General features: G+C 36.8%; 1 protein-coding gene across 1 annotated transcript; it reads right to left on the bottom strand.

Moving 5' to 3' along the window:
- Window positions 1-4318: 4318 nt before the first annotated feature.
- On the bottom strand, window positions 4319-17823 carry ankmy1 (ankyrin repeat and MYND domain containing 1). Its single transcript, XM_038295037.1, is given in 21 exon segments — window positions 4319-4839; window positions 4841-4924; window positions 5777-5894; window positions 6036-6137; window positions 7849-7971; window positions 8065-8172; window positions 8950-9057; window positions 9191-9331; window positions 10682-10853; window positions 10937-11197; window positions 11309-11451; window positions 11864-12025; window positions 12137-12353; window positions 12444-12682; window positions 12758-12808; window positions 13717-13908; window positions 14006-14152; window positions 14232-14420; window positions 14512-14541; window positions 14802-14907; window positions 17624-17823. Coding segments are annotated over 21 exon segments (3186 nt in total). The 3' UTR covers window positions 4319-4546.

Genomic DNA, 17823 nt, shown 5'->3' with positions numbered 1-17823 from the left:
TACTTTGACTTTTACCAAAACCTTTTTAAACAGTTGTCTGTATTTTTATTACATAAGTGAAGGACGTGAGTACTTTTGACACCTCTGTTAACAGTATAAACCAAAAGTAAGGGTATTATATCTGATTCTGCTTATGTTTATGTGAACCTTTGCACCAACAGTCAAGTGATTTGATATATGAAGAACTGAAGTCATCTTCTGTGAGAAACTAGAGTTTTAGAGGACAAGTAGAAAAGTATCTACTGTATGCTGAATAAAAAAATCACACATAGGTACTAATAAAGACAAAGGAATAATGTGTCTCAAAAATATGAACTAGACAACACCTTTATCTTTTTATTTAACATGGTTTATTCACATGTCTGTAGTGTATTAAGGTGGATTAGACGTCAGTGCTTTTCCTCTGAAGTCACAGGTTTGGATCTCAGCTGGCTCCTTTCTATGTTCATACTGTATATACACTGATGTAGTTGGTGTGGAAGCAAACACCTTCTGTTTCTGCTTTGCATCATGGATCAAAATCTGAGACAGAAGCAACTGAGATGTAGTTTAGTATTAAGTATCTCTGTTGTTTTGCTTGAAGGGGTATATGTGTGCAGGATTTGTATGCATGATTCTTTCTCAATTGGATTTAATGGGTTTGAGGAGCCTGTGGGAAGTGATACCACAGCAGAGGTATTTGCTTTACTTAAGATGACTTATTGGCTTTTTTTTTTTTAAAGTCAGTGAAAACAGATTGAGATACAGTTTGCCTTCAAGATAAATCTGTCAAGTCTGAACCATGCGCTGCATCTTGAGATGTTAAAGGCACATCTGATGTTAAAAGATGAGTGGATTTATTATCATCTGCAACTGAAGGCCCTAAATTACTTATTTTTTGTTAGCCTGATGAGTCTTTCATTGAACAGGAGGAATCTCCAACAGAGTGTGGATGTCAAGGTGTTTCAGGGCCTCATCTCCCAGAAATTGTATTCAGGAGAAAGCACCATAGTGCTTTCAGTGAGACGATCACTAAGTGAAGCCAAATAGGAAAAAGGAAATTACTTAATTGGACAAATGTCCCCATCTTGTTACCTGTGGTTGAGTCAGCCAGCTGCAGATGAGAGTGAAGGAGGGAGGGAGGAGAGAAGGGTGGGTAATCATCAGGAAATGTAAAGGTTAAAGTAGTGGTGGAAGGAAAGAGCCTTCCTACTGCGGGAAGCTTAAAGATCAGAAGCAGCGGTGGGAAGAAAGAAACATCATATCGCCTCATAGTTTCACTTTATAAAAAGAAAAAAAAGGCAACAGGATAAAACAAAAACAACTGACACAGAAGTCAATCAATAAAGTCAATTGTTTTACCCTGCTATTTTCTATATTAAAGCTTGCTACTCTGACCTGCTCCACACCCATCTCTGTTTGCACAATGATTACGATGCAAATATAAATGCAGGGCTGCAGCTTCCACCCTCTCTTGTAAAACACGCCTTGGAGGTTGATGACCATGCAATTCATTGGCAGATTACATAAGATTTTAACCAAAGCATGAAGACACCTGAAATATTTGGATTTACAAAGAGCTAAAATGATCATTTAAGATAAATGAATAATTTCAGTGAAAGCAGAACTATATTAAACCCAAAAATTTTTTAGAACTAGAAAAAAATTAGTAGATAGAAAATATGGTTTAATCTTAGATTTCTGTGTATTCTTTTGCTATAGGCATACTGATCTACCTATACCCTGTTGGTGTTATACCCGTCTATTGGGGGATTTAAACTGCTCCAGTTATTTGTTAGATATTGGTGAACCCATAACGACAAAGCTTTGGCGCATATGCAGCTGACCTTTCTGATCTGTACCTGTACACTGAAAAAAGAGACTTTTTGGTACAGTAAACTCTATTAGAGTATTCATCATAATTTCTACTCTGTATTGTTATGCTTCAGTAAAAACTTCAGAGTTTCTGAAGTAAAATTAAACCTTTTTTTAATGTTATACATTATTTTTGGAGAAAGAGTAAGTTTTACTTAGAGTTCCTTATACCATTTAAATGTTTAATAGCAGTATGTACTGTCCAAAAACCTAAACATACTACATAAACTTTACTGTAAAAGGGTAACGTTTTGAAACGCCTGCGCACTGCAGCTCATAGCAGACTGATTCTGATCCGAGTCCAGACGTTACAGGAACACACACAGAGCAGGAGGTAGTCCCAACGACCGTCCTTTTGGCAGGGTGCAGTAGTGCTGCAAAAGCCTGCTTGCTGCTAATGGGACTGATATATGCCCTGAACATCATACCCTCCCACTTTTGAAGTCTTCCAAAAACTTTTCCTAGAGTTGGATGGATTTAAACTGACCCCAAAAATGAACACCCCGAAGATGAAGTTGCTTTCCTAAATGCATTCATAACTTTTAGGGTTGGAAAATGTGGCATCAAATGCCAAGAATTAGCAGTGAGTTCCAGTTAATCTTAGAGGAAGGTTGCCTGTCATTAATGTTTTTTTATTTTTTGCCAAATAAGGTACATGTTATTTTGCAAAATATAACAGATACCTTTATTCAGATATCTAGTAGAGATTTTATTCTTTAGACCAGAGGTCTTCAACGTTTTCTAGGCCAAGGACCCCCGAACTGATGGCGAGATGGAATGGGGACCCCCTAATTATATATATCGTATGAAATTATGTTATATTTGGATTATTAGAGTATTCCTGATTCTGATTCCTGGTTGGTGGGACAGGTGTTGTGAATGAAATGGTGCCCAGCTTGAAAGAGCTTCTGGGTATCGCTGAATGTGTGCATCGTTGAATGAAAGACATCTTCTGCCTACATTTATCTACTACAGTGTGTTTTAAAGACATTGCAATTAGTGGAAACAATTGCAGGGGGGAATATGAAAGAAAATCTTAATCAACTAAATCTTTCGCAACCCCCATGCAGTACCTCTGTGGACCCCCTAGGGGTCGCGGCCCCCCTGTTGAAGACCTCTGCTTTAGACAGTTTAAGCTGTTAATTTTTATTTGTGTTGATTTTCCTTCATTAGTGTTTTAATTGCATTCTTAAAAGTTCACTAGTCTGAATGACTGGTTTAAGTAATTTCCCTCTGGGATTATTAAAGTATTTCTGATTCTGGTTAAATGTTGAAACTGCACAGTTTCATTCTGTAGGCTTGTAACATTTTTATCACATATTTGAGAAGGGACTATATTACCAGACCTGTGTTGTGTTGAATATGATCTACTCTGTATTTGTTGTTTACAAGTCATACAAACCCTTTTTTTTGGTACAAATTCTAATGCAGTACAACATAGTGCACTTTTACTATTAATGCTATATTTGTGCATGCTTTTTTCATTTAATTAGAGAAATACATAATATTTACAGCACTGCTAAATGTGTAAGTGGCTGTTTGTGTTCTGACCCTCGCCCATGAGTTGTTTTGAGCATGTTTGTGTAAGTTAAATATTCTTTATCTTACATATAAGTATATTTCTGTAATGAATGTTACAGAAACAGTAAGGAATGTTTTACTGAGAGTTTCAGAGGGTTGTAAATTTTTTATTGCATATTTGAAAAGTAAGATATCAGTTAAAGGGCTGCTCAGTGGAGCAGTGGGTAGCCCTGCCGAATGCAGCAAGAAGGCTTCCTCCCACAGTCCAAAAACACGACTGTTAGGTTAATTGGCTTAAATTCTCCTAAGGTGTGACTGTGTGCATGAATGGTTGTTTGTGCCTATGAAAAACAAGTACACTTTACTTCGTTTAAATAAATCTAACTTACAACTTGGATGTAATTGAGCAAATATTACTTAATATCTCCACAACTGTTATGTCTTATGAAAAGTTAAATTTACTGCCAAGAATGAGTTACTTGATACTGGAGAATAAAATTTTACTTAAATTATTTGCATACAAATACTTACAATATATTTTTGAAGTTAATCTTATGAATTGTTTTTTTCAGTGTACTTATTATCAGATTGTGAGTTGGTCCAGAAGAGGGCTTTCTAAATATAGAAAGCCATGGCAGTGTCAAGTTGCTTTTGACTACTTTTACAGTTAAAAGTATTTTGAAAATGTCTCACTAAGTCAAATCAACTGGGATGCAGTTTTGAACTTTTGCTAATGATTTCAGTCTAGCACAGCTTCAAGTTCACTCTCTGTAGTTAAAATGAGAAGAAAAATAAAACAAAACTTATCATCTATTGTAAAGGATACAGCGACTGAGCTTCACAAGCTGAAGCCTTAAAAAAATAAAAAAGAGTTCTTACAACTTGTTTTTTCCAAACTCAAAGTGTTTATTAGAAATAATAAAATGGAAAAATAAATTGTGGGTAAAAAAAGCAACATCAGTTTTTTCATAAGTTATTTTAAATATTATTTAAACGTGGTGGGTCTGGAGCCTCTTTGTGTTTTTAAACACAACGCACTCTGTGGTGATATGAGCAGCATTTATAGAAAAAGTCAAGTGAAAATTTTACAAACTGAACCTAAGACTCCAAACCAGGTTTCATATACATTTAGGTTTGCACCAAATTTCTGCTTCTAATTTTCTGTTCCTGTTTAGGTTTTTCTGGGCTTTGGTTGTTGGGAGAAGATCTGCTGATTCCCACCTGACATCTTAAAGCACTTCTTCATGTGCCTTTCAACCCATGTTTTCTCTTGCCATGCCATGGAGCAGAAGAAAACCTTAAGGCAACGGCAACAAGCAGTCAGCTTGACAGAAGCAGAGAGACCGCAGTGACAGCAGAACTTAAGCACTGGCTGCCTGAGGTCAGATATACAAACACAGGTTTGTGAAATGGAGGTAGAAAGGTTATATATATATGAACAAAGCCAGAAGCATAAGATGGTAGAATGCCTACTTGTGAGATTTTGCTGCCTCTGATTTTCCTTCAGAACCGTGTGCTGGACTGTCTAAGGACACATCACTCTTATAAACTGTGGGGTTTATAAGAGTTTAATTAACCATTCAAATATACCATAGAAAACAAGTAAAAATTGTATATAAAAAAAACAACTTTGACAGTTTGGATATTTTATATCACATATGAATGTAATGAAAGTTCAAGTAAAATTAAAGTGTGTTTAGAGGTAGAGGAAATATAGACTGTAAAGGAGCTACAAAACATGCAAGTTTATTCTGAAAACTCTGACAAGCTCCTTAAATGTCATCATAGGATTTAAAACAAGCTTGTTTATTGATTGACATTAAAAGAGCATTTCAGTACATCAAGAGAAAGACAGACTGAAGTTTACCAATGAGAATATAGACAAAAAAAATAGGACATCTGAAATAATATTTTTTGACAGCTCTAGAAATGCATTATTTTGACATCAAAGTTGTGGGAATATTTTTGCAGAAAATGCAGAACAATGCAGAAGCATAAAACTAGATTAATGTTTTTTTTTCTTCTCTTTTTTTCAGTGTCCTGTCTGGCAATGTGGCAATAAGAATAACTGTCTTGATGCCAAAAACAACCCAACAGATTTTGCTTTCACAAGTAGAGCAGAACGGCTTTCGCCATAGTGTTCCGCTTGATTTATGCATATAAAAAGATTACAGATCTTTATGGACACTGCAATGGGAAAGTAGAACTGGAAAGGAAAAACAGGAAAAAAGGAGAAAAGATGATGAAGAAGAAGAGGAGATAAAAGGGATGATAAAAAGGCATCAATGTTTTAAAAATTTTTTGAGAGAACTAAACATTTGAGGTTAAGTATAAATCATAACAGTAATGCAAAAAAAGAATTCAAATGTTGAGTTACTATTGAGTAAAAGATGTTTCTTACCCGTCCGAATAGTCATTCTAAATAGACTGGTCATTTGATCAAGCAGGTGGCGCCGTGCATCCAATAATTTCCTCTCCCCTCTGTTTAAGATTGAAATACCACGAATCCTACATTGATCCTACAGTATAACATAAAAAAAAAATCAGACAGAGGCTTATGCAAACCACAGTCTTATTTACTTTGCTCTCCATTACCAAATAGATAATAGTTGTAAAATATTACTATGCAGTATATAATATGACCAACTAAACTAATTTACCTGTTGGACGGAGTAGTGTGCAAAGTCAACAGCCGTTCCCACCCATTTGCCCACTCTAATTGGCATTGAGACATTAGCACCAGCTTTGGCCAACTTCTTTAACTATAAACAAACAATTAGATGTCAGTCATTAAAAAAGAAATTCGAATACTAATGCTTCTGCTTTATATTTAAAAACAGCATAGTTTAAAATATATCAAGAAACTGTTTTACAGCAGCTACACTTATTAGCCAATCTCAAATGGCCATTAGGCAAAAAGTCAAGTAACCTTTGGACAGGTTGGAAAACATCACAGAGCAACAAGAAGACACCAAAAACAACACAACATATGCCTACATTAACAGACAGGATTTTAGAGTAATTACATTCATTTTAGGGACTGTGGGAGGAAACCTGAGTGCAAGCACAGGGAAAATGTAAAACCTATGGTTCCCCATTTATTGGCACTCCTAAACTATCATTTAGAGATGCAGGTTATGGCTCTGCCCACAGTCTTTGGTGTTTTCTTCAGGTTGCATCACATATTTTCTATAGGATTTAGTCATGAAAATGAAATTTTGAATCTGGTAATTGATTTTTATTTTGCCAAGAAAAAAAAAACCAATGATGATGAATTCTCATTTTTGATAGAATCTCAGATACTTATAAGGAGAATGAGAAGCTCTTCCATACATTTCTGGTTTGTTTAATGCTAGATCAACCTTGTTAAAGCTTGCAAATATCATGGTTGTTTAGACTTGGTCAGCCCTGATATTTTGACCATTTCTTTTAGTTGCCGTTCTCTAACAGACAGCTTTAGAAATGTTGTTTACCTCCCTGATCATGATGCGTGATGACAAGATGAGTTTGGGTCCTTTTTTGCTCTAACTTTTCTTGCTGCCATTTTCGCCACCAAATAAAGCAAAGAATATGACACTATGTCTGACGTAGTTTAAAAAGGAGGAAAAAAGCCACCCTGCTGGTGCTTCTGACAAACCAAACTGCAATGCCTCTAAAGGTTACACTTGATTGTTAGCCACAGCTAGCAACTGCTGTACATGACTGAATGTTTAATTTTCTGGATCTCAAACAAATATGGCTAACATTGTTGCCTGCAATTAAGCTGTTGACTATTATCTTCAGGTAACACAGAGTACATGTCAGATTAAATAATACTACTTCATAGTATCTAGGTGTTACTTTATTGTATGACTCGTACCATATCTGTTGGTTTTGCTGTTCTTTTTTCATCTCTTTGCAGGTGATGAAGCAGACTGAAAATGTTTTATCATTATCTCCCTTTTATCTCGTCTTTCTTTCAACTTTTCTCCTTTTTTTCTGTTTTTTCCTCTTCTGTTCTACTTACATTGCAGTGGCCATATAATCTGTAAAACTCCCTGCATAAATATAATAAAGCAATTTATATGCATGAAACAAACGGAACACTATGGCAATTGCCCTACTGCTCCACTTGTGAAAGTAAAATCTGTTGGGCTTTTTTTTGGCATCAAGACAATTATTCTTATTGCCCCATTGCCAGACAGGACACTGTTTAAAAAAAAAAAGAAGCTGTTGACTATGAATTTTGGTGAACTTTTACAGTTTTTTCTTCATTTATGTAATTATGTTGGTTAATGGATGCATGTAAGGGAGGGTAGTTTTGACTGGTAGGCTGGTAGGTTCTGAAATGTCTAGCCAAAAAATGTTAAAGTTGGAAAAAATTGCAGTTTTATTACAGGTCACTCTATAGTGGATTAAAAGCCTGTGGCATAAAATCATAAATAAATGCTGATTTGCATTTACAGTATGATATATCTGTCTTATTGCATTTACCAGCTTAATTCTGTTGCCACATAAAGGGTAGCTGAAGTTGGCGAGGGTGCAGAGGGCACTGCCCACTCTGTTGCCCAAAGGTAAATTAGGATCTGCGCCTCCCTTTAAGAGCTCATCCACTGCCTGAGAACAGAAAAGAGGGAAGTTTTAGTGTGCATGATGTATGCTACAAATATTTTTTTAACAAGTAATGCACTTAATAAAGGGAGTCTGTACCAAGTCATTGCCACTGGAAATAGCCAAAGAGAGAGGTGAGTGTCCACTCCAGAGGAGATCTGTTCTGGCTCTGTGAGAGAGCAGAAGGGCCACCACCTTACAGGCATTCTGCAGATGCACAGAAAGGAAGGATGTCATGTATATTCACTAAGCAAATCCTTGTTGATGTGCTTAAATGAAGGGAGCGGTAGGCAACATAATGAAAACAACAGACGTTTAGAAAACAATTGAAGTAAATATCATGTGAAGTGGTGTGATCTTCAAAAACATTTGAATAGTAAACTGGGGTTAATTTTAATAATATAGATTATTCTTAACATTTTTCAATAATGATTCAATCTTTAAAAACAAAAAAACAAAACAACAACAACAAAAAAAAACAAATCCAAATCCAACATTACTTCACCATATCAGGGTTTTTTTTACGACTTCCTGCACTCCTGGATTACTTATGGCAGGAAGGAAAAACTCGAGGTAAGACTCTTCAGTTTTCCCAATTGTTAATAATGGTTCTTACTCTTGTTTTCAAAGACATAAAATGGCTTAATATAACCGTTTTTAGGGCTTTGAATAAAAAAATGTTTTATAATCTGAAACATCTCAATGCACCAAATAAGCAATAACAGGAAGAATATGTAAGGAGTTAAATACCTTGTTTCACAGCCAATAAACAAAACATAAACCACAAACTCAAATGAGTCTGTTCCAAAAACAATCAATATCACATTAAACCCAAATCAACTTTGGTTTTCATCAAACAAGTCAGTAACTTCAGGAGCCAGTGGTGTCAGAAGCTGAATTCACTATAGAGAGATTATATGACTTTTACATTTCCTATGGATAAGGATGTGTACAGCTACGAATGTGTGAACTATGCCTACTGACCAAGTAGTCACTCTCTCTCTGGCAGGCTATGTGCAGAGCCGTTCGACCCCCCTCTGTCAGATGCAGGTTCAATCCAGAGTCCTGGTCTTCGTTATCCTTCATGGAGATCTGTCACAAATCAAAACAAACAGTTGGATATCAACCTCTGTTTTTATAGAAATATATATATATATATATATATATATATATATATATATATATATATATAATGATATGCTTTAGTGTGTGAATAAAAATTTACCACATTTGGTGCATAGATCTCATGTTGGTCACATGCTTGAGCGTCTGGGTCGGTGATAGCATGCAGAAGGAGCTCAGTGACCTCTGGACCTTTAGAACCGGGCAATGCAGCAGCAGCATGGAGGGGATAAAAACCTTTCTCCTACGGATAAATAAAATGGCTTTTATATTAGCAGCTTAATGGCTGTAGTAACTAAGGAAAAAATTGAATTTATTTTCTGATTAGGCTGTATATTTAGTGACTTTCTAGTAAAGGCCACTGAGTTTATGCTTGTTTGTTTGTTTTTTGTATCTGCTATTTCATGGTATTTTAGTTTCTGATGCCATTTGCTCAAACAAGCCAGAAGCCTTTAATAGAGAAACATCTGCTAAGCATCACAGATCCTGCACTGTACCTAACAGTAAGGAGGAGGCATCAATCCAAAATGTTAAATGAACACAGTTCAAGATGAAATCCCTGTGTATCTTTTAGCAAACTATAGAGCAGTGGTTCTCAATCCTGGTCTTCAAGCACCACTGTCCTGCAAGTTTTAGGTAACACCTTTGTGTCACACACATCACTTGTATGAAGGGATGATCAACAGGCTTCTGCAGCTCTTGATGGCAGCTGAGGAGCTCATATAATCATCTAAAACAGGCAGAGCAGTGGGGCTTGTTGGTTAAATTGTCTCAGCAAAGTGCCTTGAGATTACATATGTTGTGAATACGTGCTATAAAATTAAAATGAATTGAATTGGTAGTTGAGGACTGAACTGTTCTAGAGCTTTATGTTGGTGATGGTGGTATTTTTGTTTTTCTGACATTTCTGAAAAAACAAAGATTGAGATGTTAAAATGATCAAATATCTGTTGAGCAGAATAAAACTAAGTGGCCTTTTTTCACTTTGGTTATTTAATTTCCTAGATCTATTTTAGAAACTTTGGAAACTCCATCTTTCTAACTGTGAATGTAAAAATGGTAAGAAACCTGGGAATTATCCAAACTTCACAGCTCAATTTAACTCAGTTTATTTACATAGCTCTAATTCACAACACATCTATGTTATGTATTGTGATGAACGGTTTCTACTGAAACTGAAATTTCGATTGCAATGTAAATCGTAGTTGACAATAAAGATTGATTGATTCATTCAAGACACTTTACAGAGATCATTCAACCAGATCATAAAGTCAGATTGGTTCAAATTTCAAAACCAGTTGATTGCATTGACTCTACAGCAATACCCCACAACAAGCATGCTTGTGGAGACAGTGGAGAGGAAAACTCTCTTTTAACAGAAAGAAACCTCCAGCAGAACCAGGCTCAGTGTAAGCAGACATCTGCTGAGGCAGACATACAGAAAGAAGCAACAATAGGTTAGGGAAAAGTAAGGATATCATTAAACATGGACGATGCCTTTAGTTTTTCTTTTTTGTGCTTTTGCGTTATTTTTGGCATACCGATTCAATTTCAGAATTTCTCTAAACTGAGGATTCACAGGGAGGATTCCTACCTCTGTTTGTAAAGGAATATCAGTGCGAGCTCCACAGAGGAGCAGTTTTCTGATTACTTCAGCATCCCCCGCCATGGTGGCTAAAAAGAGAACTGGCATGGGGACCCTGCAAAGATTAGGGCCAGCTCCACGGTCCAGCAGAAGCTTCAGGGTGTCTAATCGCGCATGGCGCCTGGCCCAACACACAGCACATAATTATCATTGTTAGAAAGAAAAGATAAAAGAAACAGCAAGTGAAGGAGAAATGGATCTTACTCGATTTGCATGGCAGCCATTTTGCAAGCTGTCTCCTTCAAGCCACACTGTTGAGGTCGACTCAGTGCCTTAGCTGAGTGCTGCAGCATTCCTTCTGTTACGGCGATGTCATAGTTATGGACTGAGTGGACTTTTTGTCTGTCCTCGTAGCTTTCATCTTCTCCTTTCTCTGGTCTCTCCTTCTCACAGAGGTGATCAGGGTCTGAAGTGACCTCTTCAATGCGGCCATGTGAGAAGTGCACAGGTAGTTCTTCAGATGCCCTAGAAAGACAATAATTACGGAGCTACAGTTTTAAAAAGCTTTTAAACAGTAAAAAATCTAACATTTTATGTTTTTTTCTAAAAAATGTGATTGTGTACATGAATCCTTACAGCTTAGAGGGCTGGCTGACTATGTTTTCATCCATCATATTCGTGTGTTTAGCCTGAGGCTCTTTGTTAAGGACCTGTGTCTCCAATGTGACGTCGGCCTGGTTGTTTTGAGCTCTATTCTCACAAGGTGGAAACGTCAACACCTAACAACACATTAAAGATATGATTAAAAAACACAACAGATGGGCTTTTTCCAGTCTCTGGAAAAAACATGAAAAACCTTGAGTAACTAAATAATTACTTCTCCTATTTCTCTTAATTTACTTCAGATTTTCAAATACACAGTACCCTGTAAATATATTTACACCTCAAACAGTTTTTCCTCCTAAGTGCATTTCTGGAGGATCTCATGCAATAAGTGAACAAAAAAAAAAAAGGGCCTAATTGTAAAGGAAGTTAAAAAAAAGATCAATAAATACAAGGACTAAATAGTTTTTTTATTCAGCCCCTCTTATTGCTTGTTCTGGATTTCATTAAAGGGTATTGGATAAAATGAGGTTGAATACATTTGCAATATATTTTATTATCTATGAGATAAACACGGCTTTTTCTTACCTGAGCTCTGGTAGGTGGATGAATCAAAGTTGTGTGCAGAGACTGAAAGGGATAGTAGAGGACATGGCACACAGCCAGAGCTGACATTCCTTCACTGTTCAGCTGGTCAATATTAGCACCTATATCCAACAAACGATGGATCACTTCATTATGGCAGTTTATCTGACAAAGATACAAAAAAACCCAAAAAAACACACAAAGTGGTTATTGAGGACTATAAACTGAGTATGGCAACATATGGAGGGGAGGAAAGTTCAAGTTGAGAAATGTTACAGTTGCAGCAATCAGTGCGGTTTGTCCTTGGGAATCAGCTACATCCGGACAGACCGAGTCCGTCAGAAAGATCTGTGACACAGCCCTCAGGTCCCCTCTGAAGCTGTGCTGAATCAACTGTTCTGAACTGACTTCCAGAGGTCCTTTGGGTCCAAAGTTATCCCTGTTCATAGAGAGGACAGCTGCAACGTCCCAGCCAATATTTTCAGCCTGCAATCTGAAAAATACATATATCTCAGATAAACCTGTTTTTTTCCCCCCTCTCAGTACAAAGCTGACTCTACACTCAACTCCAAACATGTCTAACCTGTGTCTGTGTATGTGAGCCTGCATGTGGGCGTGTAAGGGGAGAGCAGAGAGAGGCTCCCTTTCATATCCTTGGTATGAAGGAGCATCTTGCTCCCACAGCTCTCCGTGAAAGAGTCGATCTAACTCTTTTCTGCGGCCAGGAGGAAGTGGCAAATGGTCACCATCAATAGAATATCGCTCAATGCCAGGCGGAAGGATGAAGCTCTCGTCTAACAGCAGATCTTTATCTATGCCCACCTGAGATGAAGGGGAAGTAAAGTGATTTGGAAGCCGTTTGTTCAAAAGCTAACAGAGTTGACTGCAGTAATTTACCTGAAAGCCTTCCAGTGGTTCTGACAATAAACCATTTGCATGACTGTCAGCCTAGTAAAGACAGAGCAGAGGTAAATAGGCATTTAGGCATACAGTAACTGGACACATTTATTACCCCCATAGAAAGATTTATAAACTATGTTAACTTATATTAAAACCTGTAATATCTACTTAAAAAACTATTTACAAAAATTAAGTCTTTAATTTGTAAAAATGTTCAGAAACCTAAGAATTGGTTATGAATGAAGGTGGATTCCATTAAAAGTTAACAATTTACAACTTATATTTAGCATGAGACAGGAAATCATTAGTAAATTTGATATACTTTCAATAACAACTACAGTCAATCAAATAAAATTAGCCTCTTATACTAAAATAGATGGGGTGATTTTTAATAAGTAGCATATTATTTACATTAATGTTAATGATTTAAAATTTAAACTCAGAGGTGCAGGAAAGTAGTTTGATCATATTTTGACCTGGAGTATAAGGAATTGTATGAACTGTAAATGGACTAGAAGAGAATTCAACTTTATTGTCATTACATTGTCACAAGTACGAAGCAATTCACTCTCTGCAGTTAACCCATCCCCTTAGGAAGCAGTGGGCTACCATTGTGCGGCGCCCGGGGAGCAGTGTGGGGGTTGATGATTTTGCTCAGTAACCCAGAGTGGAGGCTGTGGGGATCAAACCAGGTACAGAGCACAAGCGCACTGTTCTAACCCACTCTGCCATCACTTTCTCTAACTAAAACCAAATCTTTTAACTTGTTTATTGTGTAAAGGACCATAAAACATTTTAAATAGTGAATCCAAACCAATTGGTGAATGTGTGCTGATGAAGATTCCCAGTCATCCAGGTCATAGTCATTCCGTTTTTTTTACTTTTACGGAATACAGTAAATGTGATATAATTAAAAACACTGCAGATATGTACTGTAGCAACATCTCACTACCTACCTGAATCAAAGCTTCGTTGACATGAGGTTTCATTAAGGCAGCATATTCTGGGAAATGTTGCAAGCTAAAGCCAATTTCCAAAGAGGAGCAGAGCTTTAGCAGGCGCTGGCCATGCCAGAGGCCCACATCCTGCCTCCTATCTGGATAAGTGAACACTCCAGGACCAAACCTCTGGTCCCTGTGATACAAACCCTGAGTATGTGGAAGGAGAAAATTTTTTCATTGCTTGTTCACTTTTGCAGATTGTAGTACTATTGATGTAACCCTGGCAACAGTGCTAGACGCTCACCTGGAAAACGGCTCCACCTGGAAAGCTGAAATGACCATATCCTTCCTTCCTGTTCAGGTAGAACTTACCAGTAAACGTGTGACCTGTGGGCCAGCAGTACACTGCGTCCCCATGCTTAAAGTCCTTGTAGAAAAAGCCCTCATAGTACTAAAAAAAAAAAAAAAAAGATTCAGTTAAAGTGAATGAAACACTGGCAGAGGGTTCTGCTCAACTGGTTATACATTACCTCTCCATTTCTTGAGGTGTAGCGTCCTTTGCCATGTTTGAGTCCCTCTACAAATTTGCCCTCATATTTTTACCCATCTGGCCACTCCTGAACACCAAAGCCTTGTCGCTTCTCATCATCTCTGCTGCTGAAATCTGCTGCCTCACCTGTGCAGGTTGACTTCATTCTGTATCTGCTTCTTAAATTCTTCTTAAAAAGAAGAAAAAATTTGAATGAATCCAATCAGAGAAATCTACAGTTTTTACCTAAGCTGGTTATTCATAATTGGGTTCAACTTTACCCGTTGGACCCGTTCACGCATGCGCATTGGCTGAGAAATAATACAAAAGAGAAATTATAATTTGATGCAGGTGCGTTTCCAGGAATGGGTTCCCGTGGCAATATTTGACAGTTCAGTTATAATTACAGTGAAATCCGCCTATAGTGGTAAAACGCTTATATGAATCAAAAGGCTTGGGACAGAATTATTTCTGTACAAATAATTTTATAGTAGTCAAGAAATCCACTTATAGTGTTAATTTTTGGTCAATTTATAAATGTAAACATCTGCAAAAATAATTTTAAAATTACGCGTACAACTTGGAGGTACAAGAGCGGTTTGGTGCGGATAGCAGTGCCGCGCGCAGCGAGGATGAGGATGAAGATGAAGATGAGGAGACTGTTGTCTCTTCCAGAGCTGGGATGATGAATGCAGTTGCTTTCAAAAACTTTGACCTTTTACATCATTTTGAGAAAGAAGTGAACTCGGTGTTGGACAGCACTGTGATCCAGGGAACCATGGATAAAGTGATGTTATGTCTTAATGTGGCGCAGCAGATCCGCAACACAAAACAGACGAAGGCTAGATTAAATTTTCTGTAGCAGTTATCTTCTTTGTTGTTCTATGAAACCGTTTGTTTCAAACATTATATTCAGAAATGTTAAAAAATGCACCGGCGGCACAGCAGAGGCGACGCACAGCACATAATAAATTACGTAGGCTACCAGAATTATCTCTGTATGGAAGAGGATTTGGGCCACTGAAAAAAAATTCAAAAAGTTAACTGATTTTTACATTTTATTTCAATATGAGAAAAAAGTCAGAATTTCGACTTTAATCTCACAATTCTGACTTTTTTTTCTCAGAAATCTGACTTTAATCTCAGAATTCTGCCTTTTTTTCTCAGAAATGTGACTTTAATCTCAGAATTATTGTTTTTTTTCTTACAATTCTGACTTTAATTTTAGAATTCTGACTTTTTTCTCAGAAAGGTGACTTTAATCTCAGAATTATGATTTTTTTTCTCAGAAATGTGACTTAAATCTCAGAATTATGAATTTTTTTCTCACAATTCTGACTTTAATCTCAGAATTCTGACTTTTTTCCCTCAGAAATCTGACTTTAATCTCGAAATTCTGACTTTTTTTCTCAGAAATGTGACTTAAATCTCAGCATTATTAACTTTTTCTCACAATTCTGACTTTAATCTCAGAATTATGACTTTTTTTCCTCACAATTCGGACTTTAAACTCCACAATTCTGACTGAACTCTGACAGCTAACAAACCTGTTAGCATCAAGCTGTAGCCATGTCTGTTTTAGAGACTAAACTAGCTCTCTTGTTTTAATCACCTTCTGCTCTTCCATTAATGAAAATGAATGTAAAAAGTCAAGTGTAAAATAATATACTAAATTGATAATTAGTTTTCACAAGCTGCAAGCGCTGATCCTAAAAATATCACTCTTAATGAATGGATATAATGCATTGATTTACTTTGGTGTTTATGTACTAATAAGTGCACAATTTCCATTATATTTCCTTTACATGAATATGCATATATTGTAAAATTAGATTTCAAATGGAGATTTCGATTCAGGTAATCTGAGTAAACTGTTACCATTATAGATAATTTTTTCAATCTCAAATAATTAGGAATCAGGGTAAATAATGAGTTGAAAAATAAAAGCGAGTGGCTTTTAGATGGTAGGGTTATCAGATTACATAGGCCCATTGAAGCAGGACCAACCTTTGACTGCTGCTGTTCATATGCCAGCTGGCCCTATCTCATCAGACTGCTGTTCTTGGTTTCAGTCTCTGTGGTGATGCCTCATGGCCAACCTCTCAACGTTTTCTAGGAACACACTATTGTCTTTATGAGTCTGAATGAGGCTGTAATCTGTTTGAAATTTGAAAGTAATTTTGATTTCATAAATTACAGTATATGTAAGTAATTTCTCTAAAGTAGCCACATTTTTTTTTACCAATCAATGTCTGATAATCTTAATGCTCAAGTTAGAGAGTGAGATAATCACTGAACACTAAAAAAAAGTGGCCATAGTCATATTTATGTAAATTTACTTATATGATTCTGGCTTGAGCATCATCATGAGAGTCAAATTCTCAAATTTATCACCAGCATATTTTATTTCCCATTAACTCATGGAATAAAACCCTAGCTCAACCAATTTAAAAGATTTCAGTCCATATTTTAAATCTTTATCTATTTTGCATCCCTGTTATATGGTTTTGTACAATATATGATTTAATGCATATATTGTAAATTTGTTTAATGACCTGACCCAGTTGCAGATTCTTTGAATCAGAGTATTCTTGTATTTTTTTGCCTTATGCTCTACATTTGTCCTAGTACACCCATTTTCACCCACAGAAGAATGGTTTGAAAAAAAAGAGGACATGTTTGACACTGACATAAAAATTGTTTTAAAATAAGAGTTTGCTACAAAGAGGGAAAAAACAATCCAGACCTACATGGTTCTTTGTGGAAAAAATGAACAGTTTTTTTTGCTGTGAAGTGTTTTTATAGATTGCAATGAGTCTTTTACAGGTCGTTTAGGGATTCTATATTGCATGTAAGACAGGAAACGTTAGCCTTTAGATGCAAAACCCCATCATGCACCGCAACATATTTTTGCAAAATATTCAAACATAAATTCGCCAAATATAAGAGGAACATCGTAGTTTGGTTTAAAGATTGTGTTTATTTCAAGGGTTTAACAGTTTGAAGAAATAAAAAATGACACCCTGGCTGACTTATCTGACCACGGGCACCACTGATGCCTTGATCTTCCAGGTTTTCCCCAGTTCCCTTTTCCTAACGTGGCAGTCACTTGGTATTGCTGTCAACCACAATGGCTTTCCGCTGCTTTTTGCCCACCACCACAATGTCTGGTTGGTCTTCCATTACCATTCGGTCCGTCCGTATCTGGAAGTCCTACAGGATCTTGGCTCGGTCATTCTCTACCATCTTTGAAGAGGTTTCCCTCTTTGACCTTAGGGTTTCCAGCCCATACTCTGTAGAGATGTTCCTGGACACTATTCCAGCCACTAGGTTATGGCGCTCCATGTAATCTTTCCCTGCTAGATTATCCTCCCATGATGGAACCTCCAGCACCTCATCTTCTGTTCGTCATAGTCTAAGACATTCACTGAGATGTTGTCTGTTGAAGTCTTGTAATTAATGTACTTATGGATCTTGGATATTTCATCCTGGATAGTGGCTCTCATGCTCACTAGTCCTCGGCCTCCATCCTTGCAGCTAGCATACAGTCTCAGGGTGCTGGATATGTGGTGGTACCCTCCGTACATATACAT

Source organism: Cyprinodon tularosa, unplaced genomic scaffold, assembly GCF_016077235.1.
Source record: "Cyprinodon tularosa strain WSP-4 unplaced genomic scaffold, ASM1607723v1 ctg35, whole genome shotgun sequence".
Classification (NCBI taxonomy): Eukaryota; Metazoa; Chordata; class Actinopteri; order Cyprinodontiformes; family Cyprinodontidae; genus Cyprinodon; species Cyprinodon tularosa.
This window is presented reverse-complemented; position numbering and strand designations above follow the sequence as displayed.